A 15,675-nucleotide genomic window follows, 5' to 3' on the forward strand; every position below is an offset into this window, starting at 1 on the left:
TATTTAATTATTGAAAAACATCTACCTTTTGTGTGCTTTTTTTTCCTATATTGCCAAATGTATATAATGACAACTATTTATTTAGCTCTGTTTGCGGCATAGTTTTTTAAGTCTAGTTCCCAAATCGTTTAATAGTAAATTATTTTAATTTTCATTTGTATGTTTTATTGAGTGGTTTTATGTCTGTATTGGCAGTGAACATTTATTGTACTTTCTAAGTGGCTTCAAAATCCCTCGGTCAATCTGGGCGCGGTCAATCACTGCGACGCGCTGTTGTACTTATATTTTAAAAGATCAACTAAATAAACTTGTCTGATTTCACACGCACGTCTGCCGTTGCGAAAACTGTATATCTGACTCCAAAATCAGGGACAAAATGGCTGGAAAATGGATTTCAACCTTCCCCGGTTAAACTGGTACAGTGGGTGATACTTCAGTTCTTCCAACAAACAGCATTGCTCGGATCCTTCAGCGTCTTTGTCTAAATCTTTATCCCTGACCCTTTCAGAGAAAAACTCGAATTTCAAGGCGTCACGTCCTCATCGTTGTTCCTTATTTCCGCCCTTCTCCACGCCTCTCTCTGCGGACCTTTAAGTAAAGGACTGCTCCGCGGTTGTTGTGGGGTGGCAGTGGCATAGCACTTAGGTCGAAGGGCTATCAACCGGTATTCCGGGGTTCGAGACCACCTTTCTCCACTACCTTCCCCTTTATGCGACCGTAACCAAGTTGAGTCGTTTTTTTGTTTTTGTTTTTTCAAATTTAACACACGTTTGTTTTGTTTTGTTGTTGTTGTTGTTTTTTTATTAGTAATATTAACATACAAACAAAATGCACACATTCAGAGAATAACCATTCCTTACATATTAGCAACTTTCATGCATAGGAAAAAGATAATATAAAGATGGGGTCACATAATTTAACAGATTATTAACTCTCTAAATCAAAATCTTCCACAAAGGAAACAAAAAAAAGCAGCCTTTTCCTTTCTAACTAAGGTCAAAGATTCAACCAACAGGTTTAAGTCGTTTTTCCAGTAAGCCTATGTTGGTTTGGTCTTAAAAAAACGACATTTATGTATAAATTGCTTGTACAAGATTAATAACACATTAACAACATAATTAGCTTTCTTTTCTTTCAAAAACACTCCAAAACATTATCATATTTAAGGTAAATTGGGTCATTTGAATCCCACTGGAATAAAGCCAGGTATGAAAATCCAACCAAAATATTTGTATAAAATTGCACAAAAAGAATAGATGGTCCAAATCCTCCTCTTCTGTTTCACAAAATACACAATTACCAGTTTCTATTTTGAATCTATCACCAAGGAGTCTATTTGTCAGGTAAATTTTATTCAAAATTTTAAATTGGTCTTCTTTCCCTTTAGGAGGGATAGGGAAGGTGATATAATCAGTTCTTATTTTTTCAATTTCTTCCCTTTGGAAATCTTTTAATATGTAAATTTGGAGAATAAAGACTCCTTAATGAAGATCTTAGAAACTTATTCAGTTGAGTCGTTTTATTCTATATCAGTGTTGAGTGTGCAGGTGCTAAGTTTTAAATTACAATCGCCGATTGTAATGTCCATTACGTCCTCCTGAGCTTATGCACTTTGGTTCACGGGATAGTGCCTTTCCCTATTCACACGTAAACAGCCCCAAACCCATATTTAAAGCATTCGCCTATGTTTGGTTTGTCGCTTCTTCCAGCTGAGGTTATTATACAGCAGGATCCGTGATAGTCTCCGAAGCGAACCGTGCGCATTTACCCACGCAGGGGACATTCACTCACTGCCAGCTTCCCTGGGGCATTTTCCTGTCTTCTGGCCACTTTGACCACCTCCAGAATGGTCAACACCAATATTCAAGTGTCAGCGTTTCCTAGAAAGAACATTGGTCTGAAGACTACTGCTTTTTCCTTAAGCCCCTTGGCTATTTTGTTTCTAATTTAGCTTTTTTTGCAAGTGTCATTACTTGCAGCATGACCTGAAGCTCATTCAGATTAATCAGGTAGTTCAATTTCTAGAAGATCTATGTGTGCTATTGCAAGAGAGTTCGCTGTGTCTACCAGTAGTTTCAAGAGTGTGGAGGAGCTACCAGGAGATGGGCCATTACATGAGGAGACCTGGGCTGGGCGGTCAATCTATCAGTAGGACTGGCATCTGCTCCACTGATTTAGGAAGAACGGGAGGAGCACTGCAAGAGCCCCACAAGATAACCTCTATCAGGGTGCTCATGTGCATTTTTCTAAACATATGGTCAAGAAGTCTCCATGAGCATGACATGAGGGCCTGAAAGGACCTGTGTTTATTGAACACCAATCAGTCTACATGGTGCTGTTCTATGGGGAACACCAGAAATGGTAGGTCCACCATTGGCACCTCATTCTTTTTCAGATAAGAGCAGGTTTACACTGAGTACGTGACAGATGTGGAAAAAATGTGGAAAGAACAAGAGAGATGTTGTGCTACCTGGATAACATCTTCCAGTATTGCTGGTTTGGCAGTAAGTTAGTGATAGTTTGGCAATGGTTATCCAAGGAGCACCACACAGACCAACAGTACTGACTCCTGTTATTGAACCCTTCAGACCTTACTATGAGGCTTACTTCTGGTTCCTTGTGAAGGTCATTCATGTGGTCAGAGTGTGAAGGCAACTCATAAATGAGGAAGGCACGGACGCTGATGACTGGCCTTCACATTCCCTAGACATGAAATAAATTAAGAACCTCTCCCGAGCCACATGAAACGAGCCGGATCAGCCTGTGATCTCAGTGTTTAATATTGACTTTTTTGGTGTGATTTTGTTTTTGAGGGACAGTCAATCTGAATGAAGTTTACTTTTCAGGGAAAAGGAAGCTGCACCAGCTCATCTAGCACCAACAACCATGACATGCCCGGAGTCAAATAAATCATCCATTTTCTCCCATTCTGATGCTCAGTTTAAACTGCGGCAGGTCATCTCGTTCACGTCTACATGCCTGCTGTCTTATTATTGATTAGATCATTTTTAATGAGCAAATAAACAGGTTGTAGGGCGGAAAATTACTGAGATTTTTACTAAAAAGTGTTCATCCTGTAAGCATGTGCTATATCTGTTACAGTAATAATTATATTTGCTACTGTATCAAACCTTCATATATAGTCTGGTATTTCCACATTATAGTTCATACTAACCCATACATTACCACAGCTGTTTCACACACATTTACCACATTCAACAAAATATGTTGCAGCGACTCTTCATATTTTAACTGAAATGCTAAATATATATTTGAGAACAACATATTTCTTTCTACACCCGTACCCTCACCTATGGTCACGAGCTGTGGGTAGTGACAGAAAGAACGAGATTGCGAATACAAGCGGCGGAAAAGGGTGGCTGGCCTCGCCCTTAGAGATAGGGTGAGAAGTTCAGCTATTCGGGAGGGGCTCAGAGTAGAGCCGCTGCTCCTCCTCATCGAAAGGAGTCAGTTGAGGTGGTTCGGGCATCTGACAAGGATGGGCGCCTCCTGGGCAAGGTTTTCTGGGCATGTCCCACAGGGAGGAGACCCCAGGGCAGACCCAGGACACCCTGGAGAGATTATATCTCTCGGCTGGCCTGGGAACGCCTTGGTGTTCCCCCAGACAAGCTGGAGGTGGTGGCTGGGGAGAGGGAAGTCTGGGCTTCTTTGCTTGGGCTGCTACCCGAGTGACCCGGCCCCAGATAAGTGGAAGAAAACTGATGAATGGATGGATGGATGTTTTTTTTATTATTATTATTATTGCAGGTCACATTGATTAGTTATACACACATTAGACTTCATCACCTCTGAGACCTGAGCAGCTTGCACACATCTGCAATTAGATACCAGAAGAAGCTGCTGCTGATCCAGAGCAACAAACCGACCAAAGATGCTGAAGCACATCTCCACCGGACCACACACAGGTGTTACACCAGCATCCAGCAGGTAGTCGTATCTTGAGCACCTTTCTTTTAAATCCTATACAGTGCCACTAATGATTGTCATTAGAAACTTTGTGCACTCTCTGGTCACTGCTTTAAAAGTGAAAAATGTAAATTCACCCCTTTTTTTGTTTTCCATTATATTGCAACAGTATTTCACCCAGCCTCTGTAATAACTGCCTGTGGTCTGTACATTATTGAGGTCCATGCAAAGCTGCGAGTGTCCTCAATAGCACAATTACAGGCTGATGTTTGCTGATACTATCATGACATTTATATTTATAAATCTTCAAGAAAACAGGTGCAGATTGATATAATCCGAATTATAAAAACAACAATTTACTCAGTGTAAATTCCAGTGGCTAACTGATGAAACTATATATGGATGAGTGAGAGTCTTTTATAAGAGGAAAATGAAACGGGTAAAAAGTGTGGCATCTTTACTGCACCTGGTAAAGACGGTAACACGATGGAGAAGATGGCAAAGCTGTAATACCTTTCACCCAGTACATGACTGTTTTCTGTGGCTATGAGTATATTGAAATGAAATTATGTCAGAAATAGGTTAAGAGTACATGGCTTTTGAACATGCTAATAAAAGCACTGTGATGTATTACACATACATTACAGTGAGATAAATGTAAAGACAAAGAAAAATCAAACTGAAATTATATATATACGTATAACGGAAACAAGTTTGCAGTAACATGTGGCTGAGTAAGACACAAAAACATGAGTAACATTGCTGATATTTCATAACCCCGTGGGACCGGTGGGGCCTGTAAAAGGACCACTCGTGTTTCCTTCTCATAGCCCGTCAGTGGCTTGTTCAGTAAACACTGAGGCGTCTTCACGTCTTCCAGAATGCATTTCAAACAATACTTGCAGTGTTTTCTACATCTTATAATACTATAATAATTACTTAACAAAACACTTTAACTAAAACAGAACAGTGGCCAAACAGCCTGTGAAAATGTAAATCTATTTACAAAGTAAAAATTAAATAGATTAAAAATAAATTAACAAAACTATTGGGAAATAGATTTGCCAGAATCTTGAGTGAAAAGTCCTTTCCCTAAAACATTTTCAGCTGGAGCTGCAAGAAGAAAGAAAATAAAGAACCAATTACAAGTGTCCACTTTGAAAAAATAAACAAAGCAGAAAAGTTAAAAACTCTGATCACCTGTCAGCAGCGTCGTTGTCAGCCTCAGCACTGCTGTCAGCTTTGGATAGTGATGTTCGCAGTGTACTGGGATCTATAAAACACAGAAAGAGGAGGTTGATACATCCATCATTTTAATGTGAGAGGAAGTTTAAATAAATAATATCGGAAGCTGCTCCACCTTGAATCCAGCGGATCTGCGTGGCTGGGCCGTAGCCTTGCTCATTCTTTGCAGCGATCCGGAAGACGACTGCTGGTCGGTTGGAGGCAGAGCTGTCGATGTGCGCGTTGTCCAGGTGGCTGGAACTGACCGAGCAGGAGGTCTTGGTGCCACGGTATATCCGGATGAACGCCATCTGACCCGGCCGATCCGAAGTGGATGAGCGGCTCTTCCTCACTGCCATGTACATGGAATACTCCAGGATCCGGCCCGATGGAGATGAAGGAGCCTCCCAAGTGATGTGGACTGAATCAGTGGCCTACATGCAAACGATACCGAAAAGCACATCAAATACATTTTCCAGTTTTCCTGATCTTTGCATCAATATTTCTTGATACTGTGTGTCACCTTGGTAATCTTAACAGCAGAGGGTGCTCCAGGGAAGCCAGGCTGGCAGGTTTTGAACTCGCTCACTGGGCTGAAATCTCCCTGGCCAAAGTAGTTGATGCCTGCAACTCTGAACCTGTATGTCTGACCAGTAGCCAGCTCCTGCTTCTCTCTGCCCTGGTAGTCCTGAGGCCCTGGCAGCTTCTTCTGAAGGAGAGAGCGAGCATGTGAGGGTAAGATGTAATCCATAGGTGGTTTCTTCATAAACACCATTCACTTCTGGTTTTTACCTCTTTAGTGTTCGTTGCCCGACTGTTGATGGCAGATGTCACCTGGTCACCATCAGCAGGTAGGTAGTAGTGGCTGACCTCAGAGAATAGTGCTTTGAACACGCCGACATCAAACCACACAGCGTTGTCTGGATTCTGCCGAACCTGTAGGTGATGGTTTGTGGTGTTAGTATGAACCAAGCTGAGAGGCAGAGTTAAAAATTCACTATCAGAAGAAAATCCGACCTGATCTGTGTGGGTATAAAAATCTGCTGTCTTGTCTGCAGAAACCGGCTTTTTGCCTGTAAAAAGGTAAAACAATCAACACGTTTTAAAATCCTCACCAGTCAAATATCACTGATGTTAGAGCGTAAGAGCCACCATTACCTGACTGGAGCTGAGCTGAGCTGCTGAGATCTGCTGCTGCAGTCTCCTGCCCAGCAGCTACAAACAGAACACACAGAAACAAAAACAATCTAAAAATGTCATAATAACAAAATCCTGCTTTGGAGAAAAATTAAATTACATTATAGGTCACATCCGGTTCAGTAACACAATCTGATGTGGCCTGCAAATTTTGAAGCATTTACATTCTGTCATAAACAGTGCTGTGCCTGCACCAAGGCAGAGTATATGATAAATAAGGATAATTTGAACTGTGACTCGTACAAAGCTACTCTAGCCACGTCAAAGAATGCATTGCTTTTGTATTTTTTTCAAGTTGAGTCTAAGATTAGAAGTCATAAACTGGAGTAAGAGTTTATTTGTGCAGCCATGTTTCTGCAAACATATCTGACTATTACTGTGCAGGAGCTTAAATTCTTAAACACACATTGGTAACAGCAGATAGCTTCCCCTCCCTGACCTTGCGTCAGCTGGAGGCTTCTTCCTATTAAAAGGGAGTTTTTCCTTCCCACTGTTGTAAATCGCTTGCTTATAGGAGGACATCTGATTGTTGGGGGTTATTTCTGTATTACTGTAGTCTTTATCTTACAATATAAAAGTGGCTTGGTGACTGTTGTGGTGATTTGAGGTCGTATAAACAAAACTGAAATGAACTGTATAAAACAGCATTTAAGCAAGAACCACCTGATAAGAGACTTACTGCACAGTTTTAGGTTAGAGTCCTCTTTCAAGTCTCTCCCATCGATCCTCCCACCCTGTGCTTGACTGTCTGCTGAGCCATTTGAAGATTTTGCTGAAGCATCCTGCTGCAGCAAAGCACCCTGAGAAAGAAAAAAAACATCAGGGAGAAAATTTAAGCACTACGTCTGGACTGCTGGCGTGTTAGTGTGGCTGTATGTTAGTGTTTGTGTATTAAATCTTATTTATAGATAGTTCTGGGTGATAAAATGATAAATACAGTTATTGTGAAGTAACTTTTCCTCAGTGTTAAGATAAAGCCAGTAGAGCTCATTCCATTCACATTTTGACAGATAACCCAAAAAGCTAATAAGATTAGTACTGAACTGAACTAATGATGTGGCTGGATCTGAGCTATAGCCACATAATTTTAAACTGAAGCACCGTGTAGGACTGGCAGCCGGCAATAGCACACATGATATTTGGGCGACTGAAGCTTTGTACACGATTAAATCAGGAACAATAACAAGAGAGAAAACAAAGGGGAAAAAAGTGACTTCTTCAAAGACTTAAGTCACTTGGACGATGAAATGTTTCTCCCACTGACAACACAACGCCCACAAGAAGTGATTTGATTGACATTGATCACTGTTCTTCCCCCATATTGCCCAGCCTTTATTATTGATATAAGAAAGACTCTTACCTGTGCTGCTCCTTTCTCTTCTCGGTTTGCGGTTTCTTCATTTTGACAATGATGGGATCAAACCATTTTACAAAGAAAGTAAAGAAAGACTGATAGTGTCAATAGTGTATTTTATGAGTCTGAAAGCATTGAAATTGTTCCCTTTTTGCTGTATTCTGTATTCTGTTTGCAGTGACCATTAGCTCTACACAGAAACGTTTCCATCTAAATCCAATAAAGATTTTAATATAAACTGATGAAGTCACTGAAGGCTGTGCTTTCCTTACCAGCAGATTGTTTTTCCTTTCCATTCTGACCATCTATTCCTGTTGGATCCGCTGGTTTGGGACCACTCACTGTAGTCCTGGGGGAACTTGCAGGCTGGATCTGGAGGATATAGCAGTCTGCCGCAGCCAGGGGGCGCCATGCCACATGGAGCATGCTGACAGTAGATTTGATGAGCAGCACTGCCTCTGGGGTCGCTGGTCGATCTGAGACCAAAGGATTTTTAAACAGATTTGTGCTTTTTGCCCCCCCAGCACCGACCCCATTGCCCTAACTCGCTCCCCCGTTTCTCACCTGTTTCCAGGTACCACAGGTCCTTGCAGCACACTTGGTAGTTCCAGCTCTTGCGGTATCCATCACGACCGCTCCAAACGTAAAGCCTGGAGCCAACACTAGCGGCGCAGTGGCCAGCCCTGGCTCTTGGCCTGCAGGCATATGGATCATCGGTCTGTGGTCCCTGGCTCTGCAGCTGGTACTCTATATCATCATCGTGCTGCTCTGGGCCAAGGTTCTGCCAAGTCATAGTGTCTGTGATAGGAAAACCAGGTAACAGTGAGCTTGCTGGCCTCCATGAAGGATTGTAGGAATTCCATGGATGAGATTAAACAAACAAACAAAAAAGGCTCACAGGCTACAGATCTCATTTACAAAACCACTCATAAGTTATTTTAAGGGGTTATAATGAGAAGAACTCACCTAAGTTGAGAACGCTCAGGGAATTAGTGCAGATCCATTCAGTTCCTAAAGCAATGTGCGTCTCTGACTCTGGAGCAGGAATCCAGCCGCCAAAAACATACATCCTGCAGACAGAACACACCAGACTATGTCGAAGGACATTCTGGTTTCATATATACACAAGAACTATAAAACAATAACACACAAACATTGGGTGATGTAAGACTTGGATGCAGCTGCTCATCCATGAAAACCCATTACAGCTCTCTATGCACTGTTCTTGACCAATTAGCTCAAGGACAAACTAAGTTTGGAGGTCTGGAGCAACTGAATCTGCCAAAAGTTGGTGACCTCTGCACATTATGTGCATCAACAGCAGATGACCCTGCTTTGTAATTTTACATCGCCTACCACTTCATGTATGTTGGAGTTGCTGTCATCCCCAGTGGCTTTCACATTGTTATAATACCACTAACAGCTGACTGTGGAATATTTATTAGTGAAGAAATTTCATGACTAGACTTGTTGCACAGCTGCCATCCTATCACGGTACCACACTGGAATTCACCGAGCTCCTGAGAGCAACTAATTCTTTCACAAATGTTTGTAGAAGCAGTCTGAATGCCTAGGAGCTTTATTTGATCCACCTGTGGCCATGGAAGAGCCTGAAACACCTGAACTCAATGACTTGGATGGGTGAATACGTTTGGCAGCATTATGCTCAGGACGAACTGAAATATGATGTTTTATCAACGTAGATAATCATTTATAAAGTTAAGCTGCATTATCAGATTTAGCCACATGGCAGAGTATAAAGTAGGGCTGCCACAAACGATTATTTTGATTATTTTTGTGATCAGTCGACTAATCACATCATGCATCTATTGGAGGTAAAGCGTACAGCTTATTTTAACAGCATGCATCTGCTCTTATATAACTATCATTAGTTTACAGCTTGAATATGTGCTAACTAAAAATAAAGACAAGATGATAGTTTATTAAATTTTTAATGAAATTTGCAGATGGTCTCAGTGGAGTTTAATAAACTCAGCCATCTGCTCCTTGCTATCTAAAATACAACAGGACATTGGAGTAAATTCTCGACCATCTCACACTTCTGTTTATTCAGTTTTCTAAATAAATAGAAAACTGATTATTCAGTTTGTGAAAACTATAACTTTAATCTCAGCCAAACTGATTTACTAAGGAACAAATAAAACACAGAAAAAAGCCAAACAATAACATTTTTAAACTATCTAAGTGACTTATATATCGTGTTTAACCCGAGTAGCGAAAGACCGCTGCTCTCGCCGGCTCTAGTGAGCCCTGAACCCCGGCTAGCTGTCGAGCTAGTGGGTAACAGACGTCTCTCGAAAACGTCAGAGCACTTTTGCAAATATGTGATGTCTTGATAAACTGAGCAGATATTTGAAGTTTATACAGCTACATTCTCGCCTGAAAATATGTTAAAAGTTTATTTTGTGACCCAGAAAGAGTAATAAGAGTAATATAAAACTGAAGGACACATCTGTCGGAGTCTTCGAATTTGGATAGCCTTCGTCGTGTCGCTGTAACGTAATAGGCCTACAAATGCGGCTTCCGAAGGATGCTGTCCCTGAATTTGGACACAGCAACGATGCTGGACACCGCTGCTTCTTCTTTGGGGTTTAACGGCAGCTGGCATCCTTGTACATGCAGTGCTGCCACCTTCTGTTTCAGCCCGTTATTACACTCTTAAACCCTAATGCTTATTCCTGTGTCTTTCGGGATCTTACAAAGCTTTAAAGGACGCGTCTACTATTAAATAAATCGTCGACGTAAGCGTGATTAGTCGACTAATTGTGGCAGCCCTAATATAAAGTAGCTTTTTGTTGCCAGAGAGGAACACAAAAAACTCTCTGGTGTTAATACATAAGAAGCTTACTTGTTTCCGATGACACTGGCCGAATGAAGACTTCTGGGAAATGGTGTGGAACCTTTTGTTTCCGGTATTGACCAAACCATTGTGTCTAACGACGACAAAGAAAAGATATAGGTGTGTTTAAATATTCCAAACTCCTGTTCCTCATTACCAATTAGAAATGGAGACATGCAAACAGGGCTTAAAACATCAAAGAGAAAAATCAGGGTGTTAAACATGTCACTTCTTGCATTCTGATGATTTTCTATTTAGCAATTTGAGTTTTTCCAGAAATAATTTCTTATGTTATTTCAGTTAATTCATCAACCCTTGAACTTAATATGCTTATGCACATTAAAAAAGAAAATCTCACATCTAATTGGGGATGACCGTTTTCTAATTATGAGGAATCTCAGTGGACTCACATGTGTTAGAGACATGGCTGAGCAAAGTTATATAACGTTACCTTTCTGTGATGAATGATTGCCAAATTAGCTTAAAAGGTCAAAATAACAAAATGAAGCCTGCAGGGAATGACACAGCTGACACCTAACTGAGGAGCAATGCAAACAAAGGTTTAAATTCATAACGCTGGTTTATTTTCTCAGGGTTGGCAACTTTGGAGGAAGACTGAACACTGACAATTTTGATCATATGTAACTTCACCAACTTCTGGCACAACCAAAGGTATTTTCACCATTACAGTTTTCATTTTATACTTACTGCCATGTTGCACAAATATACAAACACATGAATTTTAGATAGATAGATAGATAGATAGATAGATAGATAGATAGATAGATAGATAGATAGATAGATAGATAGATATACACTGCAAATCCTGTGTAGAGTTAATATCAACCAAACTTACTCTCACATTAATCATTAAGGCAGTTTTATTACAAATTCATGCTTAAACCCTTTTTTTGTCCTTCTTTTTCTGGCTGGTCTGTTTAGGGATTGCCTCCATCTCACACTATACCTAGAATCCTCCTCTATCACACCAACCCTGTGCATGTCCTTCTCCACTACATCCATGAATCGCATTCTGTGGTCTTCCTCTTTTCCTCCTGCCTGGCAGCTGCAATCTTCATGATTCTTTGTACGATACAGCCACGATCCCTCCTCTGTAAATATGCAAACTATCTCACTGCTGCCTAGCGTTGCCTCCAAACCATTTAACCTGAGCTGTCCCTATGATATACTCATTTCTAATCCTGTTACACTCTTGCTGCTATCCTTCTGTCCCAAATCCTCCACGACTCTGGTCTTCCATCGACTCCACACTTGCATTTAGGTTGTTTCTTTTTGTTGTTGTTATACTATTGTTCTTTTTTGGCTTGCAATTTATTGGGCAGGATGAGAGAATGACAATTGGCAACAATCACAAGCATAAGTATCACTAGTGCAATTTAAATTTTAATCCAAGTGAACATCAAAATAAAGCTTTCTTTCTGCAGCTAGTCACTATGATATATAAAACCAAGATCACTCCTACCAAGATCAAGCTGCCAGAGGTCATCTAGCCGACTTCCTTGCATCCCTCCAAAGATGTAGAGCTTCGGGGAACCAAGGCCAGTGTAGGCAACTGATGTATGGGACTCCCGTGCAGAGGGACCACGGCCCTTTGTGTCTGGAATGTTCCAGCCTCTGGCCCCTGAAACTGACTGGAGCTCCAATTCATACAAGTCTCCCAAATACCTAAAATGGGAAAAACCCAATAAACCACAGAGCACTTACAGGTTTTTACACCATTCTTGAGAGTAAAGATGTGTCTGCACAGTACCTTGGCACGTTGCCATTGGGATCCTCACTATCATTGGCCAGCCCTCCAAACAGGTAGCATTTATTACCCACAAGAGTGAAGCTGTGTCCGATCCGAGGGCACGGCAGTGAGCCATTTCTGGGTGCCCTTGGTTTCAGCTTCTTCCACAGCCAGCGACTCGCCTGAGAAACAAAAAATATCTTTTAACATCTTCCCCATAACAGCAGCAGAGTTAGAAGAAGCTGCAGTGGAAAAAAGAGACAGTGTTACCTGGAGTTCATAGAGGCTGTTGGTGTATTTTCCAAACTCAACCATTCCACCAAAGACCAGTATTCGAGTACCTTCACAAACAAAGCCATGGGCTGCACAGCCAGGAGGGATGTCACCCCTAACCGCAGGTAGAAACCACTGCTTTGAGACTGGGAAAAAGGGTAGCTGTTAGCCAATGTATTATACAAGTCTTAATAATGTTTAATGCACTGGCCAAAGCTGGCCTGGAGACAATTCACGCATTCACGTTAAATATATTTTTACATACATAACCCAAACTGCACCTTAAGTAACAAAAGAACTTCATATATTTAAACAAAGGATGTGACGTTCTTACTTTTTTTTGGCTCTTGCTCAAATTCACTTTACAGTTCACTACATTTCGGAACTATAAAACTCTCCTGGTCAAGTAAGTGGATAGTTTACAAACATGAAAAAGAACCCAACCAAATAATATCGTACACGCAATTTTATAATTTTGCGGTTGTTTTATAAAGATATATGTAACACATATACAGTATACAAAAGCCCGTGGTGGAGGGCTCGTTAGCTTAAGGGGTCGTTTCCCTCTCGAGCATGCTAAAAACATTAGCCGCTAACCTGCTAGTTAGCGTGAATGCTAACGGTAGCTCACCAGTGTTGTAAACATGGAGATCCTCCGCTATCCCTTCGTTTCCACCACCGAAAACGACGATGAGCTCCCGGATTGCGACTGCACGGTGTCCATGCCTGGACCGAGGTATCACTCCTGTAACGGAATGCACTTTCCTCCACTGCGGATCCTCTTCGCTGCTCGTCATTTTCCCGTTGGGGAGCCCAAAGTTTGGCGCTGTGGACGTTTTAAAGATGGGGGCGGACCGGAGAGGGCATCAGGAACTTCAACCAAAGAGGAACAAACAAATAGGAAGTCTCACTCTGATCTTTGGTTTGGCTTAATTTTTCTGTATATGAGTTTTTAGGAGTTGCAGAGCAGTTCGTTAGATTAACGTGAAGAGATGGAGAACTATTCGGTGGAAGCACATATTCTTGATGCCTGTGACAATTGATTTTACACATGCATATCTGTCTATTTGTAGTCTTTTCATCTGAAAAAATATTTCTCATTATTTATTTTTATTTTTTGGGTGGAAGGGGAAAAACACAAAGTTTTGATTTCCATTTGCGCCAAAATATGTTCACATGTGCACATAAAGCATTTGTTTTAACTTGTTATTGATCAGATTGTGTGTGTTGATTGGTTACCAGACAGATTAATTGTCCGTCAGTGCAACTTGGCCTCTTTCATCCTTTCTCTTATTTGTCTGTGCAGTTTTGCATGTCCTGATGCATGCTATATGGCTGTATTGTTATGATTTTCTTACTGACTTAACATTTAAAGGTGTATTTTGTAATTACCCTAGGCAAGAAGTAAATAAAACTTTCACCACCAGTGGGCAGTGTTTGGCAAGTGAGTGTCTTAAAATGGTTTCAAATGTGCATAGCTGCGCTTTCATTTTTGATGTAGCCATACCCACCATCTCGCCAAGAGCCTTTTGTAGTAGTGATGTGTCGGTCGCCAACGAAATGGCTCTTAGAGCGGATCTTTTTTTCCCTTTCTCTCACCCTCTCCCTCGCACTTTTTTCCGCTTCACTCCGCACGCGAGCCTTGTGCTTTACGCTGGGATGAGGGGGGAGGGTCGGTAGAGTTACACTCGCAGTAGCACAGGAACAGAGCGGGAGGGAAAGAGAGAGAGAGAAAGAGAGCCAGGGACAATGACGTCACATTAGAAAGGTATAGTAATCATCCACAACTATTTTCAGTTGTGGATGTTAAAGGATTCAGAAAGTTTATTCATGCAGGTCCATATGACAGAGAATATGCATCTTCTTTTTGTTTTCATATTTTAATTTATATTTAATTGTGTTGTGGTTTGCAGTGTTTTGTGTTGTTTCACTGAAAATTTAAATAGTTAAAAGTTGAAATGTGAATAGTTGGTTTTAGTATTATATGATTTATTTATTACATTTTATGTGGAGTGAATAAATAAAAGTATATTTACGGTGGCAAACGTATGTAGACAAAACACGTACAAACTCCAAAACACATAAAAACTCCAAAACACGTAAAAATTCCAAAGCACGTACAAAAGATGACAGAAGTGCTCCAGGATGCTAGGGGCAGTGTTGAGCTTTTGTTACCTAGTGGCTATACAAGCCAGCAAGTACCAACAACCGGATTTGGTGTGTGGTAGTAACAGGTAAATTAACTTTTCTTTTAAATTATTTTAATATATATGAGTGCTTGTGTATAAATACACAAACAATACACATATGCTTTCAATTATGTAATTTAAGTGATCTAGGTAGCTCTGTTAAGGAAGTTCAGTTAACGCTAGAAATGTGTTTTGGAGTTTGTACTTGCTTTGGACTTTGTGCATGCGTGTTTATACATGTTTATATATAAACATGTATAAATAAAACCACTTTTTTTACATTAGTAATTCCTTTTGTGCTTAATTTTCTATTGTTGTTAATAATAAATTAATTAAAGCAACATAACAACCTGAAGAGCCGGTTCGGAGCCGAAAGAGCCGGCTCTTTTTAGTGAGCCGAGCCGAAAGAGCTGGTTCTCTAAAAAGAGCTGGAAATCCCATCACTACTTTGTAGGCCACCAAAAATAACTTGCCTTGTTAAATTCAGTCCTCCGAATTCTCTTGGTAGTCTTAGTTTTTTCTAATGTTATCAACTACTTTAAAAGACAGGTATTCAAAAAAGCGCAGCAGTGTGTGCTGCACGTAGTGTAGAATGTTGCTCGATTGCACTGCATGTCACAAGCTAAACAGTCAAATGACATAAGGACGACATGCAAAACCACACAGTCAAATGAGAGGAAGTGCAACAAGATGACACATGTAAAGTTGCACTCACACAGACTAATCTTTTATTAGGTGAGAAAAGACCTGCACAATAGTTTGCTATTATTTCGCACACAAATGAAGCACAGGTCAAAGCAGACAAGACAACAAAATGTTTTCTCATGCGTTTGCCTCACACAGTCAGACAGCATCTGAACGTAACTTTATCACAAGAGGAATTTCATAGGAAACCCAACAT

At 40.8% G+C, this 15,675-nt stretch overlaps 1 protein-coding gene across 1 annotated transcript; it reads right to left on the minus strand.

Moving 5' to 3' along the window:
* Positions 1–3,739: 3,739 nt before the first annotated feature.
* On the minus strand, positions 3,740–14,180 carry hcfc2 (host cell factor C2). The gene is made up of 18 exons (XM_082511104.1): positions 14,097–14,180; positions 13,217–13,458; positions 12,583–12,731; positions 12,334–12,494; positions 12,046–12,248; positions 10,572–10,656; positions 8,669–8,772; positions 8,267–8,500; positions 7,975–8,178; positions 7,709–7,743; positions 7,028–7,148; positions 6,310–6,366; positions 6,169–6,224; positions 5,944–6,087; positions 5,675–5,860; positions 5,288–5,585; positions 5,128–5,200; positions 3,740–5,040 (listed from the first exon to the last, which is right to left on the minus strand). The coding sequence occupies exons 2-18, from the start codon at positions 13,380–13,382 to the stop codon at positions 5,031–5,033; spliced, it is 2,286 nt and encodes a 761-aa protein (XP_082367230.1). The 5' UTR covers positions 13,383–13,458; positions 14,097–14,180; the 3' UTR covers positions 3,740–5,030.
* Positions 14,181–15,675: the final 1,495 nt, after the last annotated feature.

This window comes from Aulonocara stuartgranti (assembly GCF_965226115.1).
Source record: "Aulonocara stuartgranti genome assembly, chromosome: 17".
Taxonomy (NCBI): domain Eukaryota; kingdom Metazoa; phylum Chordata; class Actinopteri; order Cichliformes; family Cichlidae; genus Aulonocara; species Aulonocara stuartgranti.